We start from the raw sequence: 18,965 nt of genomic DNA, 5'->3' as shown, positions 1-18,965 counted from the left end.
TATATACTGTATTGTTAGTAACCTTTTAGTTCTAGTAAAATCTTTAAAGTATATTCTATAATGGTATCTGGTGTGAGATTGATATTGTGTGTGCAATGCCGCGTTAACTTGTTTTCCACAGCACCTGCGTATACGGGAGGCGGGGTTGGAGAGTGGCTGGAGTTCTTCCCCTAGAGACATATACCAGTCTGTTGGGCAGGTGTTACAAAAATAATAAAAGTAAGCAATAAATATTGAGACATGAGACGAAGAGTCCTTGAAGGTGAGTCCATTGGCTGTGGGAACAGTTCAGTGATGTGGTGAGTGAAGTTGACTGAGAGTTCCTTAAGCTTCCATTATTTTAACAGTGGAGGACATCACATACAGATAGATCTGCATGGGGATGGGACAAGGAATTAGTTATAGTAGCAAGCATTCAGAAACTCACGATAGCTCTTCATATTGAATACAGGGGCTCTGCAATGCAATCACCTAAACTACACCTGGTTTCCCCAATGTAGAGACGATATTGTGGATAACCAATGTGGTGTCCTTGACTGGAAGTGGCAGTGACTGTCCCTGGAGGTGTGAATGGATAGGTGTCACACTGAAGCTGAATGTGGGTGCATGGTAATGTGCTGTTAGATGGGAACTTCTGATGCTGATGGAAGACCAGACGAGGCAAACCCAAAAGAAATTATTGTTTGTAATACTGGAGGTCTGATAGTGGAAATTTCCTGAAGGTGCCAGAAATTGTGAAATCTGATAAATTCAATCAAAATAGAAATAGGTCCTTTGGCCCAACTCATACACACCAACCAAGGTGCCTGCCTGAGTTAGTCTCACTTCCATGAATTTGGCTCATAAACTTTTCCTATCCATATACCTGTCTAATATCTGTTAACCATTGTAATTGTACCCACTTCTACCATAGCCTCTTGTAGTTGGTTCCATGTATCTACCAGCCTCTGGGTGAAAATCTTGCCCTTCTGGTTCTCTTTAAGTATTTCCCCCCATCCTTAAATCAATAAATTCAGACTCTCTTGAGAAAAAGACTTTGACCATCTCCACTTTATCTATGTCCCTCATGATTTTATAAACCACTAGAAGGTTATCCGTTCAGCTCACCCACTCCAGAGAACACTGTCCGATCCTATCTAGACTCTCCTTATAGATAATGACTCAGAATAGAACAGCATCCCTTTAGAACAGAGATGAAGAAGAATTTCCTTAGCTAGAGGGTGGTGAATCTGTGGAATTCATTGCTATAGCTGGCTATGAAGCCAAGTCACTGGGTCTACTTAAAGTGGAAGTTATAAGTTCTTGAATAGTAAAGGCACCAAAGGTTACAGGGAGAATGCAGGAGAACAGGGTGGAGAGGGATGGGCTGAATGGCCTAATTTGTTCCTGTGCCTGATGTCTAACAGACTAAGTCCTCTTGGTACATTAATATAATGAATGTGGTGGCTGGTGGGGTTGTGTCATAGGGTCACACAGCATGGAAACAGACATTTTGGCCCAATAACTGAACAACATTTCACCTAAGCTTTTCACATTTGCCTGTGTGTGACCCATATCCTTCTAAACCGGGGTTCCTAACCTGGAACCCACAGATACTGTGCTTAATGGTTTTGGTCCATGGCACAAAAAGGTTGTGAAGCCTGCTCCAAACCGTTCCCATCCATTGGCCACTCTCCTTTCTGAAGCCTCTGTCTGGAGATGGGGAAAATGAGTTAATTTTAAGTTGCAGAAACAATGAAGGAGAGTTGAAGTTTCAGCCTCCCAAATTCCATATTGAATTCTTTAATCTGCTCATCATTCAGCCAGGGAGGGGGGAGGAACTTAGAGTAGTTACCACTGAGATTTGAAGTGAGGAGGAATATTGACTAGGACAGGGGTCAGCAACCTTTACCACTGAAAGAGCCACTTGGACCCGTTTCCCACAGAAAAGAAAACACTGGGAGCCGCAAAACCCGTTTGACATTTAAAATGAAATAACACTGCATACAACGTTTTTTTTGCCTTTATGCTATGTATAAACAAACTATAATGTGTTGCATTTATGAAATTGATGAACTCCTGCAGAGAAAACGAAATTACATTTCTGCATGCAACAAAAACATTTTGAACTCCGAAAAAAAGACGTTGGGTTGAAAGTTACTTTTAAGTAAAATACTCAATGTCTATTTGAGTCCTTCTTGTATTTATGAAAAACGCCGAACTTAAATTTTCCGCCAGCAGCAAAACAAAAATAACATCAGCCAGCTGTCAGCCTGAAAAATAAAAGGACTATTTCACTGAACAATGAAAAAATATGAATATACATAAAATAATAGGCAATTAAAATATTTATCATACTTGCTTAATGGGATTTCTGCTTCTGGACCTCAGCGCACAGCGTCTGCACATCAGGGCTGTATGACGTCACCTTCATCTTTACACAGGATCGCAAGCTGTCATCTGTGAGGCGTGCGCGATGTTTGTTTTTAATAAAGTTCATGTTGGAGAACACCTGCTCACTTACATATGTGGATCCAAAGATCGACAGGACTCAAAGCGCATACTTTTTAATGTTTACATAAATGTCGGGCATAGCATTCCATGTTTCGAACACAAGTTTGTCCGGTTTTAGAAGGTTTTCAATATCACTCCATTTGTGTTTCTGAGCAAGAACGGCCTTCTGACGGGCAACATCTTCAAGGTCTGCTGTCAAGCGTCTAAACTTGGACACCCATATGTCTTTGTCGGCTATGTCGGCCAGTTCCATCTCAAGATCAGGTTGACTCACACCTGCCAATGCAGTCGTATTCAGTAGGGAAGGATCGATGCTTAAGGGAGTGACCGGGAAGGATAATGTGTTTTTTTCCTCTCTGAACTCACAGAAGCGTTTCCCAAACGATGTTTGCATTGCGATGATTGCAGAATGTAAATACTCCGAAATTATCATGTCGTGACCTTGTTTGAACTCTCTCAAATTGGGGAAGTGAGACAAAGTGCCTTTCTGTAAATCTCTGGCAAGCAACGTCAACTTGCGCTCGAATGCCAAAACATCCTCCAACATGTGCAGGGCTGTACGTCCTTTCCCCTGAAGAGCTGTGTTCAGCGTGTTCAGGTGCGCTGTCATGTCTACCATGAAGTGTAGCTTTTCCAGCCACTCTGGCTGTTCCAGCTCAGGAAAGGTGGGCCCTTTGCTGCCCAGGAAAGTTTTCACTTCTTCCAGACACGCGACAAAGCGTTTCAGCACCTTCCGTCTGGACAGCCAGCGATAAAAACACGTTGTAGCGGTGTCAGTAAACTGCAGTCAAAGATAGCTTTATTCGAACTAAACAGCCTTGCTTTTAAGCCTCCCTCAACCCAGCCCCCATGGACGCAGATGCTGCAAAAGACGCGTACTCACAAACCCCCGTAGGCTATCTCCCTTAGCCGGAATGCTGGCTAATTGTGAGCCGTTTCGGATAAGATCACCATAATCTTCAAATTTAGAATTACATTTCAAAAGCAAACAAACTAACATAAAATACATTTTAATTAAATACTGACCAATTATTTCCCAAAGCCACAGGGAGCCGCAGCACAGAGGTGAAAGAGCCACAAATGGCTCGGGAGCCGCAGGTTGCCGACCCCCGGACTAGGATATGGGAGATCACCTTCCCATTTATGAAAGAGCCCCAGTGAATCCTCTCCACTCGCCTGAGAGAGAAGATAGGGTCTCCATTTGACATCTCATCCAAAGACAACAGTTCCATCAGTGTCATGCTCCCAAAAGAAATCAGTCTGGAGTTTTGCATTTTGGTTTGTCTCAGGAGGCACTTGAACTAACTTTATACAGCAGGTTAAAAGATGACGTAAGGCACTGTACTCGGAAAGAACAAACTGTATGCATCAGTACATCATGGATTCCACACTTAGTTTATTTACTGAGATACATCACAGAACAGCCCCTTCCAGCCCTTTGAGTTGCGTCACTCAGAAATCATTGATTTAACCCTAACCTAATCATGGGACAATTAACCTACTAAACTGTATTTCTTAGGACAATGGGAGGAAATCAGATCACCTGAAGAAAACCCTCACATTCCATAAGGAACTGGACTCTGAACTCTGACATCCGAAGCTGTAATAACATCACGCTAATTGTTACGCTGACAGAATTAAGGTGAAGTCTAAATCAGCATACAGCACGTGGTGTTACTTTGTTGACTCAGCTACAGTCAGGGTTTTTGCAACCTCACATCTGTCCTTCATCTAATATGCAATTCCCCTCAATTTCTCTACAATACACTTTCAGTTGCTTCACAAGTGGGCTGTTTGGTGACAGACTCCTGCAGGATTGATAATATCAAAATCCTAAAACACGCTAGGCAGCACCTGTGGAATTTATTCTGAGCCCTCAAGATTCTTCTATTCTCCATGCTTTAAAAATTGCCAGTAACGATTAAAGTGCTACTTATATCAGTCCCTGGTTTATGTTTTATGAAACACAATGAACACCAAAAAAATATCCTAAATATTACTTTGTAGAGGTTTTGTACTCTTCAGTAATCAATATGTATTTTCAAATAAAGTGCTGTTCTCCTTTCATCACCCCATCTCTGTTTGGTCTGAATTAGTTCAGGAAGCTCAGCCCTAAAACCCAGCAAGCATCCATTCCCTTCTTGGCAAAAGAAACAGTCATCTCTTAAAACCATCCAAAGACCTGTACAACTGAAGATGTGATTAGTGGCAAAATCAAGGCACTGGTATTTGTCAAGTTCTGTGAGATGCTGCTGGTTGAGGTCTCACTCAGACCGTGCTTTCTAGTTGTAGGTATTCCTTCTTCATGGTGGGACATGGAGAGACAACATCCTCTTCAGCCAATCGGCTGGAGTCATCTTTGATTCTTTTGTTAGCCTCCCTGGACAGTTTCCGTTCAGCCAGTGGGATGAAAAACAAAATCAAGAATGACAGAAAATAACAGGAGCCAGCCAACTGGAATGAGGCATCGTAATTTTTGGTGAAGTCGTGAAGAGCTCCTGAAACAAGAGAAAATGGATTTTTGTTGACTGACAGAAGGTTTAAAAATTTTCAAACAAAGAAAAGCTTTTTATTGTAATTCTCAGATGTGGTTTGTGAATAACAGTATAGTACTAGGCCAGTTAACCCCTCAAGCTATGTATATGGATCTTGGCTGTTCAAATTCCTTTAACCACCATTCCTCCATATACCTGATGTCCTTAGCCTTACAACAAACTTTTCAAAGGAACTCAGCAACAACTAAACCGTCAATGTTTCAGGCCAAAGCCCTTCATCAAGACTGAAGAGGAAGGGAAAATAAGCCAGAAGTTGTTGCTCTGGATTTCCTGCACCTGCAGAATCTTTAATGTTTAACAAACCTTTCATCTCATGTTTGAAAGCATCAGTTGCTCCAGTGTGTTTCTGATTCCTGTGGCCTTCTATTTGAACTGTTCAACTCTAAAGTCTCCTCAATGTTTGTATCTTCACTGAACATCCCTTTCTCCATTTCAACCCCATTTTGAATGCCATTGCATTTTGTTCTGCATACGCTGGAATCTAGAGCCACAAACAAAATACTGTGGCAAGCATTTGGTCCATAATAACAGATGAGGAAGCTCATTTAACTCAACAACCATTTTTATTTTGGATATCATCACACAGTCAGGAAGACCCTCAAACACACACGTGAATAACTGTATAACCCAAGCTAAAATATAACAATAAATGAATTTGAATATCCCACCATAATCCCATAGAAGCATTTTAACACAAGAACAATAAATAGTTCTGGTCATTAGGAATGTGGGGTGGGCTGTTGACTTTGTCACCCTGGAGTGCCACATTGCCCCACCTGGGGGGGGGGGGTGGTCTGCAACCACAAAGTCCAAAAGTCCTGGTGGAGGTTGACACTGCTGCTGGGTGCTGGGAGGTTTCTGGAGACCCCCTCCCCAGGGGAGGCACTGTTTGGAGTAGCAAGAGGCAGAGTGTCCGCAGTGCTATTTCCTTCCGTCAGCCTCTATAGGTCAGTGGTGGCCAAGTGCCAGCATCGTTCCTGCCGGTCCCATTGCAGTACGACAGCCTTCTGATGCTCAGGCAACCGCACCCACTATTCCACATCAGAGAGGCAGCTGTGCACCTCTCCTAACCGCTTCTCGTGGCTTCCCAGTTCGGGGTTAGTCCCTTCTGGACACTGGCACAGTCCTTAATAAACTAGTGGTAGTACAATGCCAGCCCCAGGAAACCGCAAAGCTGGGAGTCATCGCAGGGACTAGGCTATTGCCTGAGCACCACCACATCTCAGGTCCATGGCCACCCCTTCCGCACCCACCGCGTCGTCCGACAGCACAGCAGGCCGCATCTTGCAGGGTGAGGCGCAGGTTCGCCTGGCGGATAGCAGCAAAGACCTCTCCTAGGGCATTGTCAAAAACAGCAGCATTGCACCAGGATATTATCCAAATAAGTGGACAGTGTCTCCACAGAATCTGAACCAGTGGTCTCTCCATCGGTCTCTCGAATGTGAGCGGGGTGTTACACCGGCCAAATGGCATTACCCAGAAGCGCCACTGCCCTTGACCAATGGTGAAGTCAGTCTGGGGCCGGGCCTCCACCTGTCAGAGATCGAGAGGGCTGAACCAGGTCAAACCTGTGACACAGACCAGTGTATCGTCCATTCATGGCAGCAGGTGAGAGTCCTTCTGGGTCGTGACATTGAGATGGTGGTAGTCTACGCAGAACCTCAACCCATCTTTCTTCCTGGCCAACACGGCCATAGTCACCCATGGGTTGTCAGAGGGCTCAATTATGCCCGCAGCTGCCACCTCTTTGATTCACTGCTCAGCTGCCTGTGTCATGGTCCGGTCTGAAGCCCGCAATCTGGTTCACGGTACGGTCCCAAGGCTTTAATTTTGTCCCGTCCTGTTGCTAGTACTTCAGTGTCTGTGTCCTGCAGTTGGGTCCAGTTCCAACACCCCCACTTAAGACAGCCTGGCTTTTGGGAAGGGCCAGGCAATGGCACCGTAGGTGGATGAGCTGTCACCAGTGTTAGTGTAATGTTGGACCAACCCTGTGCATCAAGTCCCCAGGGTACTTAAAGAAGTGGCTTTAGAAATCATGGACGCATTGGTAATAATTTTCCAATATTCTATAGATTCAGGAACAGTTCCTGCTAATTGGAGGGTGGCTAATGTTGTCCCACTTTTCAAGAAAGGAGGGAGAGAGAAAACAGGGAATTATAGACCGGTTAGCCTAACGTCAGTGGAGTCAATTATGAAAAGAGGAAATTAGGACACATTTGGATAGCAGTAGAAGGATCAGTCCGAGTCAGCATGGATTTATGAAGGGAAAATCATGTTTGACTAATCTTCTGGAGTTTTTTGAGGATGTAACTATGAAAATGGACAAGGGAGAGCCAGTGGATGTAGTGTACCTGGACTTCCAGAAAGCTTTCGATAAAGTCCCACATAGGAGATTAGTGGGCAAAATTAGGGCACGTGGTATTGGGGGCAAAGTACTGACATGGATTGAAAATTGGCTGGCTGACAGGAAACAAAGAGTAGCGATTAACGAGTCCCTTTCGGAATGGCAGGCTGTGACTAGTGGGGTACCGCAAGGTTCAGTGCTGGGACCGCAACTGTTTATAATATACATTAATGATTTAGATGAAGGGGTTAAAAGTAACAATAGCAAATTTGCCAATGACACAAAGCTGGGTGGCAGTGTAAAATATCAGGAGGATGTTATGAGAATGCAGGGTGAATTGGACAGGTTGGGTGAGTGGGCAAATGTATGGCAAATGCAGTTTAATGTGGATAAATGTGAAGTTATCCACTTTGGTGGCAAGAACAGGAAGGCAGATTACTATTTAAATGAGTCAAGTTAGGAAAAGGGGAAGCACGATGAGATCTAGGTGTTCTTGTACATCAGTTAATGAAAGCAAGCATGCAGGTACAGCAGGCAGTGAAGAAAGCTAATGGCATGCTGGCCTTTATAATAAGAGGAATTGAGTATAGGAGTAAAGAGGTCCTTCTGCAGCTGTACAGGGCCCTGGTGAGACCCTACATGAAGTATTGTGTGCAGTTTTGGTCTCCAAGTTTGAGGAAGGACATTCTTGCTATTGAGGGAGTGCAGCGTAGGTTCACAAGGTTAATTCCTGGAATGGCGGGACTGTCATACGTTGAAAGATTGGAGCAACTGGGCTTGTATACACTGGAATTTAGAAGGATGAGAGGGGATCTGATTGAAACATATAAGATTATTAATGGATTGGACACACTGGAGGCAGGAAGCATGTTCCCGCTGATGGGTGAGTCCAGAACTAGAGGCCACAGTTTAAGAATAAGGGGTAGGCCATTTAGAACTGAGATGCGGAAAAACTTTTTCACCCCGGGAGTGGTGGATATGTGGAATGCTCTGCCCCAGAAGGCAGTGGAGCCCAAGTCTCTGAATGCATTCAAGAGAGAGTTAGATTGAGCTCTTATAGATAGCGGGGTCAAGGGATATGGGGAGAGGGCAGGAACACTGATTGTGTATGATCAGCCATGATCACTGTGAAAGGTGGTGCTGGCTAGAAGGGCCGAATGGCCTACTCCTGCACCTACTGTCTATTGTCTATTGTCATCTCTGCCTGTGAAGATGTCAAGGAGCTGGTCCAGGAGGTCCCTCAGCTGCTGCTGCTGGTCCTGGTCCAAGTCTTCAGAGTTCTGGTGCGGTAGAACTCACACTGCCTGCAGATGAGGACTGTCGATCCACAGTGGTGCTGCACTGACATGGTTCCCAGTGACAGTGGCTGTACTGAGGTAACCAGTGGTGGTTGCTGCCCCCGCCCCCCAGTCCTCTCGAGAGCCGTGGCTGAGGTAGAGGGTTGCCCCTAGAGGGACAGCAGGCTCTGGCAAATGATGCAGGAGTCTTGGATGTTGACTAGCCTCCCAGCTGGGGAGGCAACAATGGAGGGATTCTGCTGGAGGTCTCGGCCAATGCTGGAACATCTTGAGGAGCTCTGCCTTCCCCGCCTCGGCCAGGTGAATGTGCTGCTGAAGGCACTCTGGTGTCAGCATCTTTACAAAGGTGTGGAGGGCAAGCTCTTCCTGGGCCACGGGAGGAAACCATGCCAAGCACAGTGGTGGAGATCTGCTGCAAACACCCCAGACTTTCTCCCACACAGTGCCACCTGCTGCCCAGTTTTTCCCCTCATTGCTTCTTCCAATGGCCTCTGTTTGAAACGCTGCTCCAGCACCAAACGAGTTACACTGATCAGCCGGCGTTAGGTCGAGGAGGGTTCACAGAGCATCCTCTGCCAACACAAGGGCAAGGTGCAGCACCATCTTGGAGGGGCTCCACCTGCTGGCTCCAGGCGGCCATTACCATGGTATCTGAGGAGCTTTGGGGTGGACCTTGTGGCATTTATTACTGAGGCCCATTGCCTTCCTCTTGCTCTAGTGTTGTTGGTGGTACTTGTCTTGTTGCCTGACCTCCCAAGGCTGTGGTGTCTTGTGTTCCCTGGTACTGGCCACAAGGGAAGTGGGTGATGTGCTCCACTGTGTCCCCAGATTGGAGAGCCTGGGTATGCTTGCCCAACAGGAAGGCATGATGCGCAGTTCCCAGTTTCTCCTTCCAGGTCAGTGTCCCGTTTTTGGGAGCCCAGCTGGGGAATGCAGGGGATGCATACAGCTGGGTTCCTTGACTTATTCCCCTGGCCTTGTGCTCTATCTGCCCTCGACTTATTCCCCAGGTTTTAAGGTGCTCCATCTGTCTTCAACCTCGCTGTTATTTCCCTAATCTCACTCCTGACACTGATGTAGCAAACATAGTGACAGACCATTTGATAAACAAAGCCAGAGTGGGCGCTATGACCCAGGAGAGAACCACTCAGTCTCATACAGATGGGGTAGGTGATCATCACACACCCCAGTTACAATCAGGATGACCTACAACCACACAAGCAAACAAGCTACTTGAACATCACATCATAATCCTACAAAAGCAATTGAACACAAGAGCAATAAATAACACTGGTCATTAGGAATGCTGTTGACCACAAACTCCTCCCCCCCCACAATACTGAAGGACCCAATGGGTCAGGTAACATTTGGACAGTGAATGGCTTAGATCAAGACCCTTCACCTGGACTGATCATGAAGCATTACTGTCCAGTTCCCTCCGGCCCACTAAATTCCTCCAAAGTTTTGTTTGTTGTTGCCATTAACATTTTACTTTGCTTGGCCAGATTGCCCCTTCAGTCTTTATTATTAACACCTTATCGGCCTTTCTTCCTTATGTAACCCTTCAAGTGGTGAGCAATCCACCAAGAAATCGTACGAGAGGAGGTAATGGAAAAAATAAAAGGTAGGGCAGCATTGTAGCACGATACTGTTACAACACTAACGACCCTAGCTCAGTACCGTCGCTGTCTGTAAGGAGTTTGCACGTTCTCTCAGTGACAGCATGGGTTTCCTTCAGATTCCTCCCATCTCCCAAAGATATTTCAGTTAATTGGTTAATCACTCACATAGGTGTAATTGGGCAGCATGGACTCGTTGGGTCAAAAGCAGCTGTTACCATGTTGTATTTTGAAATAAGTAAAATAAACCTTGCACCATATATTCATGCAACAGATATAAGTTTGACTCTAAAACAAAGAAATGTTCATACACCCAACCGATGAGTTGGGGAGGAAGAGAGTCTGGGATTTGGAACTACAGAATCTCAGACAACAGAAGCAATCCAGCAGAGTAGCAAAGCACTGTTCATCCTGCAGTAAAGGATTCATCCATTTAAAGATCAAACAGACTGAAATGGAGGTGAGAAAACCAAAGTATGTTGATTGCAACACCAGGAGTCCCAAGCACATCAAGTTACTGTTGACATAGTCATGCATCTTAGCACCTAGTGAACAGTCAGATGCCCAATAGCTTCACACGATTTCCAAAGTTACGGCTTCATAACAGTGACTTTTGTATCACCTTATGATGGTCAGTCTAGTGTATCTAATTTCTCCTGGCCTGTGATTAAAAGGCAGTTGGTCAGATAAATCGCCAGAGCAACAAACTATCTGCTGGAGGTGAGCCACTTCAGTTGGGTGAAAGGAATGTTTCAGATCAAACCTAAGAGCGGAGAGGTGAGATGGTCTGTATAAACAAGAGAAGAAGAGGGGTAAGACGGGAGTCTAAAGTGATTGGTGAACTGAAGAGGGGGATTATCAAAGTCTCTCTTCCACTTATTAGAGATATTGATTGAGAGCATTGTATACACCGTGCCCTTAACATTGGTCAGTGATCCCTCCCGTCCATTTAACCATTTCACTCACCCCCTACCATCAGGCAGGAGGTATCGTAGCATTAGGATTAGAACTATCAGGATGGGAAATATCTTCTTCCTCCAGGCCATATGTCTACTGAACTCCCTGCCAACACCCAGGTCTCAACATTAGCATTATATGGTTTACTTTATAATTTGTATCGTAAATGCTCCTTATAATTTGTTAGTTAATTTGAGGTAATGTTATTTTATGTGTTATGTGTGTGAGTTGCATGTACTGTGCAGGGGAACACCTTGGTTCAGGGGAACGTTGTTTCGTTTGGCGGTATACGTGAGTACGGTTGAATGGCAATAAACTGAACTTGAACTCGAACTTGATAACTAGCTGGTCATGCCAGGTAGGAAAGGGGAGTAGTGGCATAATTGGGAACAGAGGGAGCTGAAAGCTGGGTGGATGATTTCTCTTCTTATACAGCCTCTGCTCCCTTCCTCTAATTTCATCCGCAACTTGCTGTGTTACACAAGTACCCTGTGGCCTCTTGTATCTTGACAAGCAATAGTCCAGTTCTATTCTCATCCAGTCTTTGTGCACTTCTAGCAGGGTTAACTGGATCACAGTCAGATCTGGCATCCTGGTTTAGCTTACTTAAATGAGTGAGATCAATTTCACCATCTTTACCATCTGCCTGAGACTAAACAGCCAACAAAGGTCTAAACAAGTTTAAGACCAAAATGGTCTCTCTCTGCAAATACTTTACAATTGTTCTTCCAGCTATGTCATTGACAGAATGGATCGCTATTCCGTTAAGCTGCTCATTTGTTCTTTCTTATTAAGGAAAGGATACCAGTTAACAGCTTTACCTAATTTGGACTCATCATACGTAGTTTACAGTAGATTTGGAAATATAGCTCAGTAACAGGCCCTTCTGGCCCAGTGAAGCTCAATTAGGTCCACGTGCCCAAATAACATACTAACCAGTACGTCTTTGCAATGTGGGAGGAAAGCAAAGCGCCTGGAGGAAACCCATGGGGTCATGAGGAGAAAGTACAAATTCCTTCCAGACAGCAGCTGAATTGCCCCTGCAACATCATTATGCTAACTGGTACACTACTGTGGCATACAATCCAGACAATCAAATGATTTGACATGTGAATCTCCCCTTGGCTTCTAAGCCACTGGGTTTTATACAGTACTTAACTTCATCCAATCATATCACAGATGGGTGCAAGAACACACCTGAAAATATTGCTTACCTGCAGCCGGCGGCCCTATCAAGCAACCAATCCCTAAAAAGAACTGAAAAAGCCCAATTCCCTTCTGTATTCCATGGTTTCCAATAAAATCAACCTTAATGAAAAAAAAACAGAATTCATTCATATAACAAGCTGAGAGTTCTGTCACTCTGAAGACATGTAATCACTTTCATGAATAGAATGATTTGTAAAATCCACCAGATCTAGCCCTGGAACATTAGCCTCACTCAACTGTTACATCCTTGCTGAAATATTAACTAATCTACTGTAATGAAGTGCTTTAAGAGGTTGATCTTTCTAGAATTAACTCCTGCTTAAGAAATGACCTAGACCCACTGCAACTTGCCTACTGCCACAATTGGTCTACAGTGGATGTAATTTCACAGGCTCACCACTTAGCCTTAGACCACCTAGACAACAGAAATCCCTACGTCAGGCTGTCGATTACTGATCACACTTCAACATTCAAAACCATCATCCCCTCAGTACTAATCGATAGCCTTGAAAACCTGGGCCTTTGCAGCTGGATTCTTGACTTACTAACCGGTACATATTTGGAATGTGGGAGGACACCAAAGCACCTGGAAGAAACCCATGGGGTCACGAGGAGAAAGCAGAAATTCTGGGAGACCACAGTGTGGATGAGAAATAACATCTTCTCACTGACAATCAACACAAGCACACCTCAAGGATGCACGATGAGCCTGCTGCTCTGCTCCCTCTACGCCCATGGCTGTGTGGCTAGGCACAGCTTGAATGCCATCTATAACTTCACTGTTGACACAATTGTTGTTGACAGAACCTCAGATAGTGATGAGTAAGTGTTATGAAGAGTGCAAGCCAGCAGCTATATGCCATTGGGAGTTTGAGGAACCAAAGACTCTAGCAAATTTCTACAGAAGTACTGTGGAGAGCATTTGAACTGGCTGCATCACCGTCTGGTTGCACAGGATAGGAAAAATCCGCAGAGGGTTGCTCCAACATGGACACAAGCCTCCTCAGTATCAAAGACATTTTCAAAAGGCCATGCCTCAAAAGAGGCAACATCCATCATTAAGGAACCCCACCAGCCAGGAGATCTGCTCATTACTACAATCAGAGAAGAGCTACAGGAGCCTAAAGATACACAGACAACATTTCAGAAACAACTTCTTCCCCTCCACCCTCAGATTTCTAAATGGACAATGAACCGATGAACACTACCTCCCTACTTTTTTGCACTACTTATTTATTTCTCATCATAGTTTATAATAAATTTTATATATTGCACTCTACTGCTGTACAAAGCCACAAATTTCAAGACATAACGTATGTCAATGATAATAGAGCTGATCCTAATTCTGAAATCTAACCATCATATTGTGATTTGAATACCTTTATATTACAGTCTACAATAAAAAAAAACACCCTCTGTTTTGAAGATGCCCTTTGGTAATGAGTTGACATCCCATTACGAAATTCTGTTCCATTGATTTCAAAATGCATATGTTACCACATCATGTCCAGTGCTTATAACTAAGTTAATTCTCTCTCTTAATTGAAACCTTTTGCAACTTTCTGTGGCATAAATGGAAGATGTAAAGTGGAGATTGGTAATGTAAACCTCTTTAATGATGTGGAAGTGTGTATATTAAACAAAAAAAGGACTATTCTGCTTATCTGACCTATGGTGATGTACAGAATACATGTGAATTTAATTTCTGCCCCATCACCATCCACCAAGTTCAGTCCCCACCATCACAATAATTTCCTCCTCATCTTTACATCAAGCAACAATATGATATGCTTTAACCATTCTTGTGATAGAAATGTCCAATGTCCACCGTAAAGGAAATCCTTTGCAATCTTCATCAGCTAGTTTTCTTTTGATATTTGAACTATGTTTGTTCTGGGGTCTGACCTTGCCTACCCATCACTATCAATCCCCTTATCAACTTCAGTATTTTTGAAAACCTTTATCTGGCCTCTTCTTAAACTTCTGTGTTTTTAAAGCAAAGGAGACCAGTTTGCCCAATCATTTTCATCAATCATAGCAACATCCTTATTTTCATCTCTGCACCTCCACCAATATCCTTTCTGTAGTCTGAAGGGTGTAACTGGAACAAATATTGCAAAGTATGGCCTCAATAAATTTCTCCAGAATGTAACATTCCCTTTACAATTTTAGTTGCTTAGAAATATATGCCATGATTTTGTATCCTATGTTCACCATACTACCTTTTGTCAAAGATCAAAGAACAGAGACATCACATGCCCTTCAGCCCACAATATAGTGCTGAACTTTTAACCTACTCCAGGATCAATCTAACCATTCCCTTCATATTTCTATCATCCCTGTTCCTATTTACGAGTTTCTGAAATGCCTGTGACGGATCTGCTTCCATGGCACCATGGCAGGGCATTCCACACACCCACCACTCTTGTGTAAACTTACCTCTGACATTCCCCTTATACTTCCCTCCAATCACCTGAAAATTGTGCACCTTCAAGAAAATGAAAACTTATTCAAATATAAAGAGGCAAAGTCACCCTAAATCAGAATATATGAACAAGAATAGACCATTTAACCCTACACTCCATGCTTGCTGTACTTCTATTCTCTCTCATCCACTTCCCACCCAGCACTCTGACAAGGAGCTGCAAGGACACGGGAGATTTGTGTATGCAGAAGGACCTATCTGGAAAGGGGACAAGTATATAAACACAATGACAAGTAAATTCCCTCTCACCAGGACTGGCAGCATTAAGGTCAGATAACCCCCACAGAACATGGCAAAGAACACTATGTACACCATGAGTGTTGGGAAAGTTTTTGCTAGGGGTGCCAGAAGATTGACAGCTCCACAAAACAGAAGGTAGATTTTATGGTAATGATACTTCTTGATGAAGTTGCGGTCAGCGATATAGCCCGAGATGAGCTGAGACACAATCTCAACGACTCCTGAAAGAAAAACTTGTACTTTAGGAAAGCAGCCCGTGACTCTGATGTATCGTAAGTCGGCAACATCAAAATGTCAGTTAGCACCATAATATAACTGGCAAAATGATACAAACATAACATAAGAGAACATCAATTATTTGGCTTTTCATACCTGCATTGCCTGTTTCATAGAACCATCCAAAATGTCCCTCACCCTGTTCCAATGCCCTGGAAATTTGTCCCAAGTTCACATCTCTAAAGACGTCAATTTTGTCTTAAGACTGCATACTTGATCCTTTCATTTTGCAAGGGGAACTCACAAATCAAACCAGTTACTAAATGAGATTTGATGAGAATAAGCCTCCTAGTAGTCTAACTGCAAAATGCACTAATCAAGTACTCTTTGAGAAACATTTCTGGTTTATTAGTGTCTTCCAAACACTCAAGATTTGCCAAAGCTTGTCATGGTCATAACAGTACTATGGAATGAGAGTGGTCTCTTTAACATGGGCTGTCAAACTGTTAAGTTTGTTTCAAAGCAGGTAACCAAAACAAGTGATAATGATCAAATAATGTGCTTTTATGATCTTGGTTGTGCTCTCAGGTTGGAGGAGCAACACCTCATATTCCATTGGGGTAGCCTCCAACCTGATGGCATGAACATTGATTTCTCCAAATTCAGGTTATTTATTTGTTCATTTTTTTCTCCTTCCTTTTTCTTTATTTCCCCACTCTAGCCTGTTACCTCTTCTCTTCACCTGCCTATCACCTCCTCCTAGTGCCCCTCTTCATTCCCTTTCAACCATAATCCACCCTCCCCTCCCATCAGATTCCTTCACCTCCCGGCTTTTGCCTTATCACCTCCAAGCTTCTTACTTCATCTCCCTTCCCTCGCCCAGCTGCCTTCGCCTATCGCTTTACTTCCTAGCTTGTCTATCTTCCCCTCCCCCCCCCCACCTTCTTATTCTGGCTTCTCCCATCCTTCCTTTCCAGTCCAGATGAAGGGTCTTTGCCCAAAATGTCGACTATTCTTTTCTGTAGATGCTGCCTGTCCTGTTGAATTCCTCCAGCATTTTGTGTGTGTTATTCTAGATTGCCAGCATCTGCAGGATCTTTCATGTTCAATTTTTCTTTCTGTTTTAGGAATTGCTTAACTTTATCTACGCCTTCTGGGGTGAAGTCAGCCAAGCTAGAATTTGCTGTATCACAGAAACCAGAAAGCTATGGTTTCAAACACTGTTTTGATAAGCTGGCTGCACTGTCTACACTGGCACTTCAGACCTGTGCTGAGGCCTGGCTGTGTCACTGAGTGATTGGCTCAAAATGCTTGGAAAACTCAGCATCTGTGGAGAGAAAAACTGTCAACATTTCAGGTCAGTGACCCTTCAAACCGATGTTCTGCTAAAGGATCACCATGAAATGTTTGTTCCGCTTATCCCTCCACAAATGCTGTTGGACCTGCAGAGCATTTTCTGTTCTAAGTCAATTATCGTTTCACTGATGCTTGTGCCGCTTCTCTCTGAATGGGTGCAAATCCACTTCCCATCAGTGGATGGCACCAGGAGTTAATGCTACAATGTAACCTAATCATCACATTGGTGGTAGTGATAGGGTGAATTCTTGCAGGCTTTTTCCCCGGCAGGTTGTGTGAACTAGAGATGATAGGTAGGTGAAATATTTAAGGGGAGTCTGAAAGAGGGTTTCTTCACTAAGAGGGTGATGTAAACATGAAACAAAGGGATAGACTTGATTTCATTTGTAACATTTAAAAGAGGTTAGAAGGTGAATGAGAGGGTGCGGTAGATGGGACTAGGCAGAAGACCAGGCTGCCATACACTAGATGAACTGAATTGCCAGGTTCAGTGTGGTAGTGCTCCATGACTTTATAATAAAATGAGACAGAATCAAGCCTGAGATAAGTCACCCCTTTGTGTCACTTGTAAGGAAAGTCTGCCAACCATGGTGTCATGCATCTCACCTCAGATGGAAGAAAAGCATCCTATTGTCCAGCTTGTCGGACAGCTCATAACTTAGAACAGACATTACAGCACAGTACATTACATTGGCATGAGAGGGGAACTGGCCAAAGTTGACTGGTAAGGACACTAGCAGGTAGGACAGCAGAGCAGCAATGGGCGGAATTTCTGTAAAAAATGAGGGACTTGCAAGACAGATGTATGCCAAATAAGAAGAAATTATTGGATAGAAGAAGGACAGTACCGTGGCTGACAAGTGAAGTCAGAGCCAAAGTAAAAGCAAAGGAGAGGGCATACAAGGAAGTCAAAATTAGCGGCAAGATGGAGGATTGGGAAGCATTTTAAAATTTGCAGAAGGAAACTAAGAAGGTCATTAGGAAGGAAAAGATGATTTATGAAAGGAAGCTGGTGACTAATAGCAAAGAAGATAATAAAGGCTTTTTTTTAAGTATATGAAGGGTAAAAAAGAGTTGAAGGTAGATATAGGACCAATAGAAAATGATGCTGGAGCTATTGTAATGAGAGATGCAGAGATGGCAAAGGAACTGAATGTGTATTTTGCATCGGTCTTCACAGTGAAATACATCTGCAATATACCAGACATTCAAGAGTGTCAGGGAAGTGAAGTAGCTGCAGTGAAAATTACGACTGAGAAGGTGCTCAGGAAGCTTAATAGTCTGAGGGTGGATAAATCTCCTGGACCTGATGGAATGCACCCTCGGGTTCTGAAGGAAGTAGCTGGTGAGATTGCAGAGGCATTAACAATGATCTTTCAAGAATCAATAGATTCTGGCATTGTACCGGATGACTGGAAAACTGCAAATGTTACTTTTTTATTTAAGAAGGGTAGGAGGCAGCAGAAAGGAAACTATAGACCTGTTAGCCTGACATCAGTGGTTGGGAAGTTGTTGGAATCGATTGTTAGGGATGAGATTACGGAGTACCTGGAGGCACATGACAAGATAGGCCAAAGCCAGCATGGTTTCCTGAAAGGTTTCCTGACAAACCCACTGCAATTCTTTGAGGAGACTGCAAGCAGGGTAGACAAAGGAGATGCAGTAGATGTGACGTACTTGGATTTTCAGAAGGCCTTTGACAAGGTGCCACACATGAGCAAGATAAGCACCCATGGAATTACAGAGGAGTTACTAGCATGGGTGGAGCACTGGCTGATTGGCAGAAAACAGAGAGTGGGAATAACGGGATCCTATTCTGGCTGGCCGCCAGTTACCAGTGGAGTTCCACAGGGGTCGGTGTTGGGACCGCTGCTTTGATTTGATCTGTCAATGATTTGGACTATGGGATTAATGGATTTGTGGTTACATTTGCCATTGATACAAAGATAGGTGGAGGAGCCGGTAGTGTTGAGGAAACAGAGAGCTGGAAGAGAGACTTAGATAGTTTAGGAGAATCAGCAAAGAAGTGGCAAATGAAATACAATGTTGGAAAGTGTATGGTCATACACTTGGTGGAAGAAATAAACAGGCCTTCTATTATTTAGATGGGGAGAGAATTCAAAATCAGAGACGCAAAGGGACTTGGGAGTCCTTGTGCAGGATACCCTAAAGGTTAATCTCCAGGTTGAGTCG

The 18,965-nt window shown here is 43.9% G+C and overlaps 1 protein-coding gene across 5 annotated transcripts in view; it reads right to left on the bottom strand.

Annotated features, from left to right (window-relative positions):
* Positions 1–3,872: 3,872 nt before the first annotated feature.
* LOC132378083 (monocarboxylate transporter 5-like) overlaps positions 3,873–18,965 on the bottom strand; it is an 83,578-nt gene continuing 68,485 nt past the window's right edge. For all 5 annotated transcript variants that reach the window (XM_059944821.1, XM_059944822.1, XM_059944825.1 and 2 more), the window contains 3 exons: positions 15,210–15,421; positions 12,481–12,574; positions 3,873–4,991 (listed from right to left, as the gene is read on the bottom strand). In XM_059944821.1, coding sequence (XP_059800804.1) covers positions 4,762–4,991; positions 12,481–12,574; positions 15,210–15,421 — 536 coding nt within the window. In that variant the 3' untranslated portion in view covers positions 3,873–4,761. The remainder of the gene's footprint in view (positions 4,992–12,480; positions 12,575–15,209; positions 15,422–18,965) is intronic.

This window comes from Hypanus sabinus, chromosome 19 (genome assembly GCF_030144855.1).
Source record: "Hypanus sabinus isolate sHypSab1 chromosome 19, sHypSab1.hap1, whole genome shotgun sequence".
NCBI lineage: Eukaryota > Metazoa > Chordata > Chondrichthyes > Myliobatiformes > Dasyatidae > Hypanus > Hypanus sabinus.
Note: the sequence above shows the minus strand (reverse complement) of the source record. Positions and strands in the feature narration are given on the sequence as shown.